General features: G+C 32.3%; 2 protein-coding genes across 2 annotated transcripts; one reads left to right on the top strand and one right to left on the bottom strand.

Moving 5' to 3' along the window:
• Positions 1-916: 916 nt before the first annotated feature.
• Positions 917-6,074, bottom strand: LOC134687475 (uncharacterized). Its single transcript, XM_063547805.1, has 4 exons — positions 5,897-6,074; positions 4,558-4,714; positions 2,678-2,810; positions 917-1,771 (listed from the first exon to the last, which is right to left on the bottom strand). The coding sequence occupies exons 1-4, from the start codon at positions 6,003-6,005 to the stop codon at positions 935-937; spliced, it is 1,236 nt and encodes a 411-aa protein (XP_063403875.1). The 5' UTR covers positions 6,006-6,074; the 3' UTR covers positions 917-934.
• A 3,673-nt stretch (positions 6,075-9,747) lies between these two features.
• Positions 9,748-13,862, top strand: LOC134687474 (short-chain collagen C4-like). Its single transcript, XM_063547804.1, has 3 exons — positions 9,748-10,191; positions 11,490-11,552; positions 12,810-13,862. The coding sequence occupies exons 1-3, from the start codon at positions 9,795-9,797 to the stop codon at positions 13,265-13,267; spliced, it is 918 nt and encodes a 305-aa protein (XP_063403874.1). The 5' UTR covers positions 9,748-9,794; the 3' UTR covers positions 13,268-13,862.
• Positions 13,863-16,459: the final 2,597 nt, after the last annotated feature.

Here is a 16,459-nt window from a genome sequence, read left to right as displayed (position 1 = left end):
ATAACATGACTGATTTTTCACTCCCGTTGGAAATTTATCGTGTGTAAATTTAACAAAAAGGACAACGTGAATTCATAAGACTAGAAAATAATTTGCCTGATGACAACGTGAATTCATAAGACTAGAAAATAATTTGCCTGATGACAACGTGAATTCATAGGACTAGAAAAGAAGTTGCGCAAGACGATGTGAATCAATAGGTCTAAATAAAATAACCTGCCTGAGGACAACATGAATTCTTAGGAATAAAACATAATTTGCATGAAGACAATGTGAATTTATAGGCCTAGAAACTAATTTGCATGAAGACAACTTGAATCGGTCTAAAAAATAATTTGCATATGAAACAACGTGAATTCATAGGCCTAGACAATAATTTGACAGAGGACATATATTGCATTAAGACAATGTAAATTCGTAGGAAAAAGTGAATTCATAGGTCTAAATAATAATTTGCATTTATAAGACGACGTGAACTCTCAGGCCTCGAAAATAATTTCCCAAAATACAACGTGGCTTTAAATGCATAGAAATGAGTATGACTTTATAGTATTATATTCTATTAACAACAGATTATTGGAAAAAAAAGGATACTAAGTATCAATGCATTTCATTAAATCATTAAATCACTATTTGTTCTATTATATTCCATCTTTCAAACTATCAAGTGTTCATTTTTTTTTTTACAAAAAACAAGCTTAGATATATGAAGATGTGGTATGAGTGACAATGAGGAAACTCTCCATCCAAGTAACAATTTATAAAAGTAAACCATTATAGGTCAAGGTACGGCCTTCATCACAGAGCATTGGCCCACACCAAACAGTAAGCTATAATAGGCCCCAGAAATTACGAAAAAGAATTAGAAATGTATATACTTATTTTTTTTTTTTTAGTTTTAATATTTCATGATAGAATAATATCACATTCTAAATTAAATTTCCTGACTCATATGGTCTTGTCTTTCTAGAGAGTCAATTAATTTTCTGAATCTGTCATCGGTCAGAGCTGGTTTATCCGTCATAGTTTTTTCTCTTTGAAGCAATTTTGTTCTTCTCTTTTCAAAACCAAGAGCTGAACTTAAATCGTTCAATGTCTTATCAGTTTTCAATAATAATCGCATGGGTAGTGACATTGTAAGTTTCAATAAAAGTTCATCTGTGGACAGCTTTTCTGTCGAATTAAGTAACTTGACCGTTGAATTTCGTCTCGCTTCATAATCTCTCATCTTACTTAATTCAAGTTTAATATCATCCGTCATCGACGTATTTGCTTCTCCCATTAATTTCATTAACATAGAATGATCATTTTCATCAAGATCTGCGAGCTTTAAATTTTCCCTTACGGGCATAGAAATAGTTTCATAATCATGTATATATGATTCATTATTGTTTTTGTTTTGACCAGTTGTCAGTAAGCTCGATTCATTTTCTTCTGTTTTCTTTTTCCTTTTATTCTTTTTATCCTTATCTTTGTCAGTTAATTGTTTCTTGTCTTTACATATTTTTTTCACGTCACAATGTTTGTGTTTCGCCTCGGTTGTTGTTTCTACAGGAATCAGTATTGGGTTAGGCTTGACTTCTTCGTTTGCACTTCCATGTCTCATGACTGGAGATTCTGACAATACCGGAGTCGGGATAAGATTGGACTGTTTTTGTAGCTCTATAAGTGAACTTTGTTTCTTTAGCTTTTTCTTTGGTTTGTAACTCTTTGGTCGAATGCGTTCAACAATTTTTGGAAACAAAGCACTAGCCATTGTTAATGTATCTCCCTACAATATATCAATATCAATTTTTTTATTATAGTGACATCTGTTTTTTTTTTTTTTTAAGTAAACACTTTATTAATAAGCGGTTGTAACTATATGTATCAACAACCGACCCTTTGGACCTGTAATATTTTCGGGGGGTGGGCTATGGTTATTTTTGGAAAACAAAGTTTGTTTCCAGGTTTTGGTGAGAAAAAAATAATTGTTTTGGACCCTGAGAAAGAACAAATTGTTTGTTTCACCCTCAGCTGCCACTATATGTAATGGTATAATTGAAAGAAAAAAGTTGTTTTCGGTTTGTCGCTAAAAAAATAGATTGTTCTCCAAAAGTCACTTTAGACATGTATACATATAAAAATTAATTCATTTACAGAAAGAACAAAATTTTTAAATACTTATGTGATAAAAATTGATATATTTGATGTAAATAATAATATAAAAAAGAAGACGAGGTGTGAATGACAATGAGACTACAAGAGATAAGTCTGTAAATACAGGTTACAATTGTTTGCGTTCATTTTTATAAATTCTTCAATAGCACGAATTTGTTCATTTAAGTTATATTAAAACCCTCTTAAAAGTTGACATCTCGAAAAAAAAATTCGCAAAAAAAACCACTCTAAAAAACCTTGTCGGCATTCCAATTATTTGCGCATATCTTGACAAATTAAGACCCTTGTAATTACTTTCTAATAACTGCATCTGTGTTTTCATATTTCTCTATAAAAGGTGTAGATGAAAGCAATTTATAATTTGTTTTATGTAAATTGTTTGTGTATTCTCTGTTTTATTTTATACTGGAATTTTAATATACTCTGTTCATACAATATGTTTTTGTAATTTTAAGTTTGTCATTAAATCATAATATATAATATCCTTGTATTGAATGTCAATTGACTAGCTACAAACCTTGTTGTTACTGTTGGGTTGGTTAACAGATCTGGATTTTGATGTTGGAGTATTTGAAGACGAAGGTATTTCTGGCAGTGAACATGTTTTCTCTTTTCTTGGGCTTTCTTTCTCATTTCTTAGTTTAGCAAACCTACAATATTTCATCAAAATTGCAGTTTTCTAGAAAACGAGAATTAACATGGAAAGGGTTAAATGTACAACTCAAAATATCTTTTAAATTTAAGACGGAAAATACTAAAACTCTGCATTGCAGTGCTTTTTTGTGACATTTGTATCTTGTGTCGAATGCTGTAAAGTGTGTTTTGCTGCTAATCCATCGAGCACGTCGCGTTTAAAATAATAGCGATATCTTTTATTGTTGGGCTTGCCTCATGCCACAGTTTGGAAACATTCTAAGGGGAAAAGACACGCACCACAAAAAACATTATCATCAGCAAGTAGGTACAAAGTGGTGAACTTTCCTTGAAATAAAATGCTAAGTTTTGTAGCTGACGTAAAGCATCATTCAAATTAACTCAACAATCAACGGATCTACATGAAATACATGTTTCTGAACAATGAAGTTAATGATGAAATCATAATCTTTCAGTCAGTTTAATTGAAGTCTGGAGCTGGCATGTCAGTTAACTGCTAGTAGTCTGTTGTTATTTATGTATTATTGTCATTTTGTTTATTTTCTTTGGTTACATCTTCTGACATCAGACTCGGACTTCTCTTGAACTGAATTTTAATGTGCGTATTGTTATGCGTTTACTTTTCTACATTGGTTAGAGGTAAAGGGGGGGGGGGGTGAGATCTCACAAACATGTTTAAACCCGCCGCATTTTTGCGCCTGTCCCAAGTCAGGAGTCTTTGTTAGTCTTGTATTATTTTAATTTTAGTTTCTTGTGCACAATTTGGAAATTAGTATAGCGTTCATTATCACTGAACTAGTATATATTTGTTTAGGGGCCAGCTGAAGGACGCCTCCGGGTGCGGGAATTTCTCGCTACATTGAAGACCTGTTGGTGACCTTCTGCTGTTTTTTTTTTTTTTTTTTTTTTTTTGGTCGGGTTGTTGTCTTTTTGACACATTCCCCATTTCCATTCTCAATTTTAATGATAAGTGGTGAAAGAGAGATAACTACGACAAAATTGTTGAATTTACAAAAAACAATTATAAAGGAGGTGTATTTTGTCTCGGAAGAACTGTTATGTCATGTATAACTTTTGAATCACATCAACTTTTAAATTCTAAGTTGTCACAATGTGTTCGAAGTCCTATACGTGTAAATAACAATGTGTTTGAAGTCCTATACGTGTAAATATAAAATAAGAAAATGTGCCGGGTATGATTCAAATTAGTGACTGATGTATAGGGACTTGTTTGTAAATAGTGTTTAAAACTCAAAGACAGATTCACTATTTCTCTTCAATGCTATAGTATGAAAGAGTATATGTAGTGATAACGAATTGAAATTGTAATATGAAAAAATACAGCTTCTGTTTTTTACTCATCGTAAATTACAATACATTACAATAATAATTTATTTACGTCTCACCATCAATCATACAGTAAACACAATTAACATTGTAAAAGTAAACTTTAAAAAAAAAATTAATGCCTTTCTAAAAAGGGTAATGAGAGACGGATTAAAAAGTAACTAGTATTTACACATTTTTAAAAAGCTTTTATTTTAACTTAAAATTTGTTCTTTTATTCCGCATTTAATCAAAAAATATTTAAAAACTTTATAAAAACAAACCCTCTTCCATGTATATACATGTAGTAGGACAATTAGATGACGAAATCAGTGGATATTCCAATAGCGCATATCTATGCATATACTAAATGAATATTCATATTTAAAGCACGAAAATTATAGAGCATTTATTTACCTTAATTCGTCGTTGTCATCAAAAGCCTTCTCAATGAAGAATTTGCGCTGTTTCCAGAACATTTCTGAAGCCCGTAGTTTTTGTTCCTTATCTAACTTTTTCAATTTCTTCTCCAACGTTTTATCATCGAACGGATTTTTATTTGTGATAGCATTTCCTACAAAGAAAAGTCGTGTAAGAAATGTGACGTGCATATACAAATAACAGACGGCAATTAGACATAGAGTTGCTTAATAATCAAAATATTTAATTAATAGATAAAAAAAAAACCAATTAGTTAATTGACATCTATTGTGAACATTAAATGAGAGTGCAAGATACAACAAGTCATTACCATGATTACGTTATGTTCCTTATTTTAGCTACATTGATAATATTAACATTTTTACAAAACAACGGAGAGGTACATTGAAACTGAATGTTGAAGTTGGTCGCTTCTCTGATATACCAAGATAAATGCGTCTTTGTGTATGTTGTAATATGCAATGTGTTAATTGAGAATGACTTCCAATTTGCATTGGTATGTCCAGCATAAAGATTTTTTTGTTGCCACGCTATTATTGTTCATGGCCTAATATTGTTAAACAATCTTGTTTGTTGAAAGCGTAATCTAGATATCTAACAATAAAGCTCAGAAACTGTAACTATTTGAAGAGTGCATGGAAAATTAGATCTGATAGTATTCAATTTGGTTAGTTACCACATGTACCTGTATGTTCTTATTATATTGTTTTCTGTAATCAGTCTTTTGTCACATTATGTATATATTATGTATGAAATGTATTGCCATAGCATGTCATATATGATAAATAAAATATTCATTAATATTGGTTTGACAATTATAAGTTAGAAAAAAATGCTTTTAATTAGTTTCTTACAGCACTATCATAATGTATAGATAGGGAATAACAATGTAGGCTACAACAATGTGAAACACACAATATTTTATAATAAATTAGTACAACAAGGATCTTTTGGAATCAGTATGTAGACGGAGAGAACAGAAAAGTTAAAATTTAAAACAATGCTTTTAAAAGTGAGCATATACAATTCTTGAGACATCAAATTACGAATTCAAGTTTTAAAAATACTAAACTGATCCTGCGAAAATTATGATTTTTATCTTAATATGTATGCAATCGGTGAACTTGATCAGCTAAATTTCTTTAAATGTATCGAAAACAAAACTAAACCCTACAACTAGGATAATTCAGTTTCATACAAATATAGCATAGCAAAACTAGACCCTACAAGAATGACTTAGATTATGATGATATAAACTATAATATCTACAAGTATTTAAAACTATAACAAAATGTGCAACAAAAAAATACCCTACCATATTGTGACTTGCAGAAACTATTTAGTATTGCCTGCATTTGACCTGCATCCGCCAATTTTGAAGATGTTTTCTTTTTCTTAACCACTGTACTTGCTTCCGTGGTCATTTTTTCGTTATTTAGGAATTGTTAATTTTGTCAAATAAAACGTTGAAAACATTTAAAAGTGGGTTAATTTAATTACAATACATTGAATAATTACAACTTCTATTGTCAAGTAATACTAATCCTTCTTAATATCGTTATCTAAATCTCATTAAACGGTATTATCTAACACATTTTTTGTAAAGTTGTTGATATAAACAGTATAATAGGTAAACATGGAGATATATGGAATTTGACCATAGAGACCTATTGAATAATATTCTATAATACTTTGTTCATGTCAATTATCTCCCTTTATTAAATATTTGAAAGTATTTACGTTACGTAATACTATTTTTATTGCGAGTCTTTAAATTCAAATTCAAATTATTTATTTCCTAATCATAGTGCCCTTTTATGCATTACAAAATTTAATACGGCCATTCACACTTTCATACCAATCTTTTTCTGACCGTATTCTTGATAAAGCTTTATTCCCGATTATCCCCCTTTATTTTATGTTTTGATGAGATCAGGGACGTATATACATATTGTTAGATATACTGTTCACAGATGAATTTTTTTTTTTAAATAAATAAAGTAACTGTAGTTGGTTCTGCAATATTAAATCAGTATTAATTATTGGCCTGACCATATAAAGTATAGTAGTTGATATCAGTTTAGATGATGTATGCAAAAATGATGTGTTTAAAAAAATCAACTGTTAGATACATTTAAAATAATAAATGTAACATTTCTTAGTCCCTTAAAAAATAAATAATATAAAAATTAGGACATGTGGTATGACTGACAATGTAATGTTTGTTTAATATATATTATAAGGTGTTTTTTTATATATACATTTCAATATTAATCACATTTATGTCATCTTCGGTCAAACACTAAATTAAATATTCACACTACCAACTCCATTGGTAACATACCTGATGTTTAGAATTATAATGCCTCAGTGTGTTCCATCAAGGATCATCATGAACATGCATTGACATAGTTGCCACTGGACATTAAGCAGCCCACAATCAATCACATCGAGGAGTAAAATTAAATGATATATTTTTCCATTATGTCCACTACGGAAAATTAACAGGAATCGTCGCCAATCATCAAAAGACAGATATTAACAAAATCGTATGAAGGGCAGCAAAACTTTATTTATACCACATGGCAATTAAAGACGACTAACTTTATGCTTGTAGAACATGAACAATCGCGGCCTGAAATAGTCAACTTCATTTCTTATACGGACTACGTCATCACATGCATCTAGTAAAAAATCTCACTAGGCCGTTAGTTTTCTAGTATACTCATTTGAAATGTTTTACAGTTTTTCTTATTGGGGACTTTTAAAGCCAAATATACAGTATGGGTTTTTTCTCATTGTGTAAGGCCATTCGGTTGCCAATTATTGCTCACATCTACTTAATTTTGGACTTTGGTGGACATCATATTTCTCACCTCCTTATTCTGATCAGAATCAACAGGCACCGCATTTTGCGCCTGTCCCAAGTCAGGAGCCTCTGGCCTTTGTTAGTCTTGTATTATTTTAATTTTAGTTTCTTGTGTACAATTTGGAAATTGGTATGGCGTTCATTATCACTGAACTAGTATATATTTGTTAAGGGGCCAGCTGAAGGAAGCCTCCTGGTGCGGGAATTTCTCACTACATTGAAGACCTGTTGGTGACCTTCTGCTGTTGTTTTTTTCTATTGTTGAGTGATTGTCTCTTTGACACATTCCCCATTTTCATTCTCAATTTTAACTATGGAATCACTTTTCAAAACAACTTTTACCATTTACGTCTTTTTTATGTTAATTTCCATTGCTATAAGACTAGTGACGGTATTTCTTATCCAACATTCATGTATTTGATTATAAAAGGGCCAATGACAGCAAAGTACCCCGAAGCATACCACTGCACTATTACTAAAATAACACAAGTACTACCACATCTGAACATCTATCGTCAACTATCTAGTGAAAGGGTAAGCAGCAAAAGAAGTGACAACATTCAAACAATCAAAAGACAGAGGACTACGACCAACATAGATACATGTAAGGCTGTTAGTTTTCCCGTTTGAATTGTTTTACATTGTCTTATCGGGGCCTTTTATAGCTGACTATGCGGTATGGGCTTTGCTCATTGTTGAAGGCCGTACGGTGACCTATAGTTGTTAATGTTTGTGTCATTTTTTGGAATTTGATTTACCGATATGGGATATTTGTGTTATAGATAACGGCTTAACTCCTCTGGACGAAACAACAGTTATGGATTTTCTTTAAACAGTTGTGCTATTAAGGACTGCTACTTATCACCATAATGAGTCTAGCCTTCTTCAGCACGAATGATGCCAATAAATGAGCAGAGGCTGCTTAGCTGTCAAAAGTGTTTGTGGGGTTCCTGTTGCCACCTATTTGTTTTCTGTGTAGTTATTTGACGACTGCTGTTCTTTTAGTGTTCTTGTTACATATATATTTTTGATGGATAAGAACACTAAAAAAAAAGATAAAGTTACAACCGGTCACCTACAGACCCTTATACAGAGTTTTAATAGCTCAATTCATTTTTTTTGGTAGACAGTATGGCTTACGAATTTTTGAACATAATAATCCAAACGACATGTGTTACAATTTTATAATACATCAAACCCAAAACGCACAAAATGAGCAATTGCAGTCACGTAAAAATAAAACTTGGAGAAGAATCAAGGAAAATAGTTTAATATACTGTAGAACGGTTAACCAAACGCATATTTCGTAGACGAAAAACCCTATCAATATCTAAATTATAAGATTTCATATGATCGCACCAAGAAGACAGTTCTGACGAGAGACAAATGATATAAAAGTTTACAACCATAGTTCACCACACGACCTTCAATAATGAGCAAACGCATACCGCAAGTATGATCACAATCCCTTTGTACGTTATGTTATGCAAAATGATGTAGACATTAATTATGAAATTTACGAGGCCGTTTTACATACATTGAAGATGTTTACAAACACCTTTACTCCGCTGAAGAATAAAGTGCCATTAACTGAGTAACATTTTCATTTAGAGTGTGTTTTCACACAAATATAAAAAAAACTTGACCATTCTGGCCAAGTAAGTCAGACATGTCAACCTGTGTTTTCTTTTGATGGTATAACTTGCTTTGGATAATGAAACTTTTACATATCTACAAGATTGGCTAGTACAATGTAATGCAATGTAATGCTGACGAGTCATATAACGTTGATTGGCGGGAAACAAGAACCGGATCCGAATGAGGCAATAATCATTTCTCTTTAATTAAATTGGTTTATCTTATAAATGAGATAAACCGTATAATCTAAGTGCGTTTAGTTGCATAACACCACCCTTCTGAAATGCAGTATAAAAGTACAAAAGATCAACAGGCAGCGCAATAGTTTACAGTGTAGTTGCTGTTGAGGTTTTATTTTAATATTGATTGATTAAAGTTGGGAGAACGTGTGTCCTTTTCTTTTTTGTACTCAGCATTAGATATGTGTAACCTAAAAGTATATAGAAATGCTTAAATAGTAGTATTAATGCTACGATGGCATTTCTCTTGTAGTATTTTAATACATCATTGCATTTCAATTTTTTTTAACGAATATGAGAAGTATGTTATTTTAAATTCAATTAGTACAATTTTGAATTGATTTAAGTACCACTCAAAGAATATGATACAACCATCAAAATAAACAGGAAAAGACAATTTAACAGTTATGAACTCTGACTATTAGTACTACATGCAGTAAACTAGTTATAATTTTCATCTCTGAACTATGGAATATAATATTCTACATAACACTCAACAAGAAGGCTGTAATTTACAAGTTATCAAAACAAACGAAGAGAAAATAAATAAGCTGAAGTTTGGAACAGCATTTCTTCAAGCCAAACCTGTTGAAAAGTTATTATGCATTGGTATTAGTGTTGGAATATTAATGATATTGGTCTTCTTCTTAGCAATAGGAATAGTCATATACTATTCTGGGAAATGCCATGGTACTACGTTGACAGATACTCAACTGAGACAGATGATGGTAGAACTGAACCAGGAGCCGCCTGATAATTCAGACAGAGCCAAAGGGTCTACTTCGGAAAGTGAAGTAGATACTGGATTTGAAAGTACGACACGTGATACAAACCGAGACGCTCCCTCGACCAGAACAATCGGAGGTAAGCTCATCATCATTTTGCAAGGAAATTAAAACTAATGAAATGAATTTTAAAACCAAGGTGGTATGGAAGTCTAAATAAGAAATGATAGAATTTGTTCATACTTAGCCAAAATGTAGTATATATTGATAAATGTTCAAAAATATCATAAAATTGATAGGTCACCGCGCATTTTCTCAAGCTACAAGTCGTGATAAAATGACACATTTTGTTTGAATTATACAGGAAAAAGCACCATTATGTGATTAGAAGCTAAACTAAATGATAGAATTGTAAAATAAAATATGAGAAGATAGCATTCCTTAAATGCTTTGAGAATATCAAAAGAAAAGATAGGGTCACCGTGTGTTTTTCCGGCTAAAATACAAAATAGCAAATTTCCATGTAGATTCCTTCAGAAAATGCACTAGTTTAGAGTTACCTCTCCTTAAAAGCCAATTTGAAAATATTAAAATTCTAGCAGAACTTATCACCACTTGTACAAATATCAATATTTATAAGTTATAATCTTATAAATTTGTTCTTTTAAATGCAAATTCAAATTAGTTATCTGCATTCCAGCATCAAATTTTGCTAACTCGATTGAAAGTGGACCTTAGATTTTCCGTTTTTTACAATCCAAGATGGCGAAAGATACCCATACCAAGCAGAATTTCAATTAAAATATTCACCTCACGCTGCAAACAAAAATTACAAAAGAAGCATAAATATGTCAATCAAATTACGATAGAACACATATTGAGCGAAGAACCAATTGTTCCCTGAATGACACACCAAAACATGCATGTATATACAACATAAAGGAATAAATGATTGATTTTTTTAAACATTGCTTATTGTTAGGTGGAACAATGCATATTTAAAACGAAAACAACTGCATAGTAGATTTACCAGATTCTGCAAAGTGATTCGACAGGGACAAAAGTTGCAACCGGTAAATGGTGGTATGTTGGGTATAGGGATTGAAATTTGCCTTGCAACAGATCACATATTGAACCATGTTTAAGTTGTTGCAAGGTATATTTACCTTCCCAGATCGAAGCACCCTTCCATCATGAGGCCGCTGAATTATACGTACCCATTCCGACCATTCGTGGCACGTATTCAAGCATCCTGCACAGCTAATCGGATGGTACAAAGTAGTGGTAAAAGTGGTGGATGGAGGAAGTCAAGGAACTGTCATTCAAGTTAACCGCTCGGGGTTAAATCACGAAACATGAGACCTTATATACAATACACTTTCATTGTTTCAATATACATTTGACTTTACTTATTGTATATTTTCTATGTGGTTCTAGGTCCGACATATATAAGATGGGGGAGAACAATCTGCAGGAATGACACCGAATTAGTTTACGATGGTAAGTTGTTTTAACTACATTATTTTAACCTTGTCCAGTGTTGCGCCAATGTGTATTTTTAAGTGGTGAAAACGGATTGATGCTAGTGACTAACATTTTATGCAATTTCAGAGCACTAAATGTAAGATATTATTTTAGAAGACTCAGTTTGTATTTTGAGTCGGATTCTTACGTGTAAGCTCCTTATTTAGTTAATAGCCGACACTCGTCGTTAAACTATCTTGCCATTTCCACTAATTGCGTAGACGTGCTTGATGGAAAAACAGAAAACATCCGAAAGTGCTAATTTATATCGACTACACCCTCGTGCGTTCAAAGGCGACATGCTACCAAGAGACAATTTGGACGGGTTTTAAGTGTACTTCTGTGTCGGTTTAAAGCTCAAAGAGCTTATGTTGTCGCTGTTTGTATATACCTTGCCAACACTGCATAAAGCGTAAAGCTTAAAGCTACTACTCAATTTGCCAAAAGAAATAAGTTGGACAAAGTGAATACAAGCTATGTGTTCAATGATTTGAAATTCCCTATGCATACTGGAGATGTACTTCCCTGAGTTCAAAAAGATATAGGTTAACACGTATTAAATGAAACCACGTAAACTTAATTTTAATTTCTTAATGACTTCCGAGTCCTTATAGCGCCTTTCATTATTTCAATTACATTTCCTTTTTAAGGAGCTGTGATTGAACTTATATACCATATAATTTATGTCATGGGGTATGTTTCTCTACAATAAAACTACTGATTGAAACCCATGCAGTTTTCCTATGTTAGATAAGACCAATAACCTGATTCATTTTCAAGTGTATCGGTTTGGTCTACAAGTATATATAATTTATTTTTCTGAAAAAGGCAAATAAGATTTGACAGAAGTTTTACCAACGTATAAAGTCTTCTCCTTTACACAATGTAACATATATACATTTTATAATAATCACACTGAAAACATCCACAGTTGAGAATATCTACTTTAAATTGCAATACCACACAATGTGAAAGAAAAAACAACACCATCAATACAAAGGGGGGGGGGGGGGGGATAAAATATCCAATTTTCATTAAACAAATCGTTCCTAAAATCAGACTTAGTGCATATATTTCAACAACAAAAAATAAACGAAATGTGTCCTCACGATCCCGAGGACAGTGACAACATGCCCAAATGAAATGCAAAATTTTCAAAACATGATAATATTACAATAATAGTCAAGTCAAGTGAAAGTAGTTTTATTTACATTATCTTATTTGTATCTGTAGGTTACTCAGCAGGGAAGAAATGGGATAAATATGGTTCGGGCGCAAACTATTTGTGTCTAACGAAAACTCCAGAATGGGGAGATCTACAAAGTCCAAGAGGTACTATAAGTGAGCTGTATGGGGTAGAGATAGATGCTCCTGATGTAGCAGACAGTTTAGAAGTTCCTTGTTCTGTTTGTCGACTTTTATTTCGGTTCTCATTAGTGATGATCCCTGGACGGAAAACATGCCCTAAGGATTGGACCGTTGAATACTGGGGATATCTGATGTCAGAGTCATCCGTGCACAAGAACAGAATGAGTACTGAATACGTGTGTGTAGACAACGAATGGGAGCACTATGGGACTACAAATAATGACAATTCAGTTTGGTATTTTACTAAAGGAATGTGTGGTTCACTTCCGTGTCCACCTTATATCAATGGTAAACTATTGACATGCGTGGTTTGTTCACGTTGATTGAGTTTGTAAATGTAGTTGGACTATGCTAGTGTTCAGTTAAACTACACATACTATAAATATACACGTTTAATAAACCAATGTTGAGAAGGGCAATTATCTAACAACTATACTATAATAAGTTGTTTCTGTAATTGGCCATATATTTTAGTTTTTCAATACAGTGATGAAACGTGATTGGCATCTAACAAAGACTTCCGCTCTATTGTTAGGTATCCGTCTTGGACTTTCATTGACCTTAGACTTCTTTTTGGGTCTATATTGAAGGCCTCATTGTACTTTTTATGAAAATAACAATCCATGCGCTGTGTCTTTGCTAATTTTCAATGTTTATGTAGTGATTTTGTGTTATGAACAGATTGATTGATTAATCAATTGTTGTTTGCTGAAGTCCAGTGTCAAATAGTTCATGCATGATATTTAATTAAGATAGCACTCACGATAAGATGATGTCATGAATGGATACACCATATCGTTTTTGTTTAGGCTATAACATATTATGTCTTATAATCTTTTGTTTTCAGTCGCTTTGAAATTTATCCTGCTCTTATCTAAAAAGATTAATCATTTTAATATTTGCACTTTGACAATCTTTTGAACTATCACAAAGATTAAGAAATAAAAAAAAAGCCATGTAATAATAGTTTTAATAGGAATTCATTGATACATGTGATATGTATAGGTATAATTTGTATTGACAAATTCATTCCCTGTTTATAAAAATATAGGTTTCACAAAAATCACGACTGAAAGGCCACCAAAATTTATAGAGATGTGATTTAACAAAACTATTTAACATAACATATATTTCTGACACAAAATAAACTAGAGCCTCTTAAGAGCCTGTGTCACTCACCTTGGTGTATGTGTACATTAAACAAAGGAAACAGATGGATTAAAGACAACATTTGATTTGTTTTTAGATTATACTTTACTGATCATTCTTGCCACTTACAATTTTCTCTATCTGTAATAAACTTGGCCCTTTAGTTATAGAGGAAAATATTTTGTAAAAACCAAAATTTACCAAATTCATGGAAATAGTTAAAAGTTGACTATAAAGAGCAATAACTTCTTAAGGGGTCAACTGACCATCTTGGTCATGTTGACCTATTTGTAGTTCTTATTTTGCTGAACATTATTGCTGTTTACAGTTTATCTCTATCTATAATAGTATTCAAGATAAATTAAATGATCAAAAACAGATAAATTTCTTTACAAATTGCCAATTGGGGGGCAGCAATCCAACAACCAGTTGTTCAATTCATCTGAAAATTTAAGGGCAGATAGATATTTACTAAATAAACAAGTTCTATCTATAATAATTTTCAAGATAATAAGCTAAAACGGACAAAACTTAGTTTCCTTAAAAGGCAGCAACCCAACAACGGGTTGTCTGAATTATCTGAAAATTTCAGGGCAGATAGATCTTGGCCTAAAAACAATTTTACTCACGTCAGATTTGCTCTAAATGCTTTGGTTTTTGAGTTATGGGCCAAAAACTACATTTTACCCCTATGTTCTATTTTTAGCTGTGGCGGCCATCTTGGTTGGTTGGCCGGGTCACGCCACGCATTTTTTTAACTAGATACCCCAATGATGATTGTGGCCAAGTTTGGTTTAATCTGGCCCAGTAGTTTCAAAGGAGAAGATTTTTGTAAAAGCTAACGACGAACGACGACGGACGACGGACCCCAAGTGATGAGAAAAGCTCACTTGACCCTTTGGGCCAGGTGAGCTCAAAATTGAAATGAAATATTTAATTTACCTCATATGGTCTGATATCCAAAATTTAACAACATGGTTATATTCAGCACATAAAAAAATGCAAAAAGTTTTATTTTAATTTTCGACCCTTTCACTTTGTTTAGTGTGTATCTCCTGCCATATCAGAAGGTGTTGCTTTTATAAATAAATCAGAAATAATCAAAGAAAAATTGAAAATTTTAAGAAAAAAACTAAAACAATTATGAAAAAAATCCATCCTCCTCCATAAAAAATATGGAACTCCCAAAAATTTAGAAAAAGAATTCCCCTATAACCTTTTTGCCCCCTTCCCCTTTTTGGAGTAATTACCCTGAAAATCTATACTGTTACAAATTCAGAGAGTCAGAGATCCATACACGTAAACACAAGTTATTGTATAAAAGTCTTTAAGGTTTAGGGCAATTACCCCATAACTAAATTCAAGAGAAAGATACCATAGGGACAGTCAAACTCATAGATCAACAATAATCTGACAAACCCAAGCAACACGAACTCCACCAAAACTGGGGGTAATCTCAGGTGCTCCGAAAGGGTAAGCAGTTGCTGTTCTGCATGTGGCACCTATCGTGTTGCTTATGTGATAACAAGTTCGGTAAATAGTCTAATTCAGGAGGTCACATTCATGAAAATGAAAGAGGATTGTAGTTACGACATCAGGAATATATCCTGTATCATCTGTGAAATGTTTATTCCATAATGGTCAAGCCTTCCATTTGTATGATATGGAACCTTGTGGTTTATGTACAATTTTAAGAGATACCTACACTAGTACTTATAATTACAGGTTATTGTCCAGAAAAGACAAATATGCTTGTTTTTGGTCCCTTTTGACTATTAATTCCTAAACTGTTAGTACCATAACCACAAAATATCAATCCCAACTTTCCTTTTGTAGTATCGAACCTTCTGGTAAAATTTCATAGAGATCCATTTACTAAAACTAAAGTTTTTGTCTGGAAACTCAATGTTTTTGGACAACGACAAGGCTGAGGTAAACAACATGGTACCATGATTCGAACACTAAATATTTTCATAAACATACATTTTGATCATCTGTTTCTTTCCTCAAACAAAATGTGTTGGGTCCTTACTGACCTATCGTTTTTTTCTAGTTTTCAAGGAAAAAACATTGCTTTTATAGACCATTTTTTTTAACTCTGTAAAAGATTGGATAACATAAACCTGTATACATGTATTTAGGATTGTAAAAGCCATAAATTTCACCAAAAAGTTGTACCTTAGTTGTGCCAATCTGTAACAGTTGGGAACAAACATACAAATTGGAATGAGTATTAAAATAATTTGAAATAATGTGGTATGATGTAATAAAGGAACATTTATCAAGTCAATTTGATTTAAATCGTTTATTTGATATTAAAAGTCAACCACCAGAATCTCACAGCATCTGAGTAAATAAATGCATAG

Source organism: Mytilus trossulus, chromosome 10 (genome assembly GCF_036588685.1).
Source record: "Mytilus trossulus isolate FHL-02 chromosome 10, PNRI_Mtr1.1.1.hap1, whole genome shotgun sequence".
NCBI classification, from domain to species: Eukaryota; Metazoa; Mollusca; class Bivalvia; order Mytilida; family Mytilidae; genus Mytilus; species Mytilus trossulus.
Note: the sequence above shows the minus strand (reverse complement) of the source record. Positions and strands in the feature narration are given on the sequence as shown.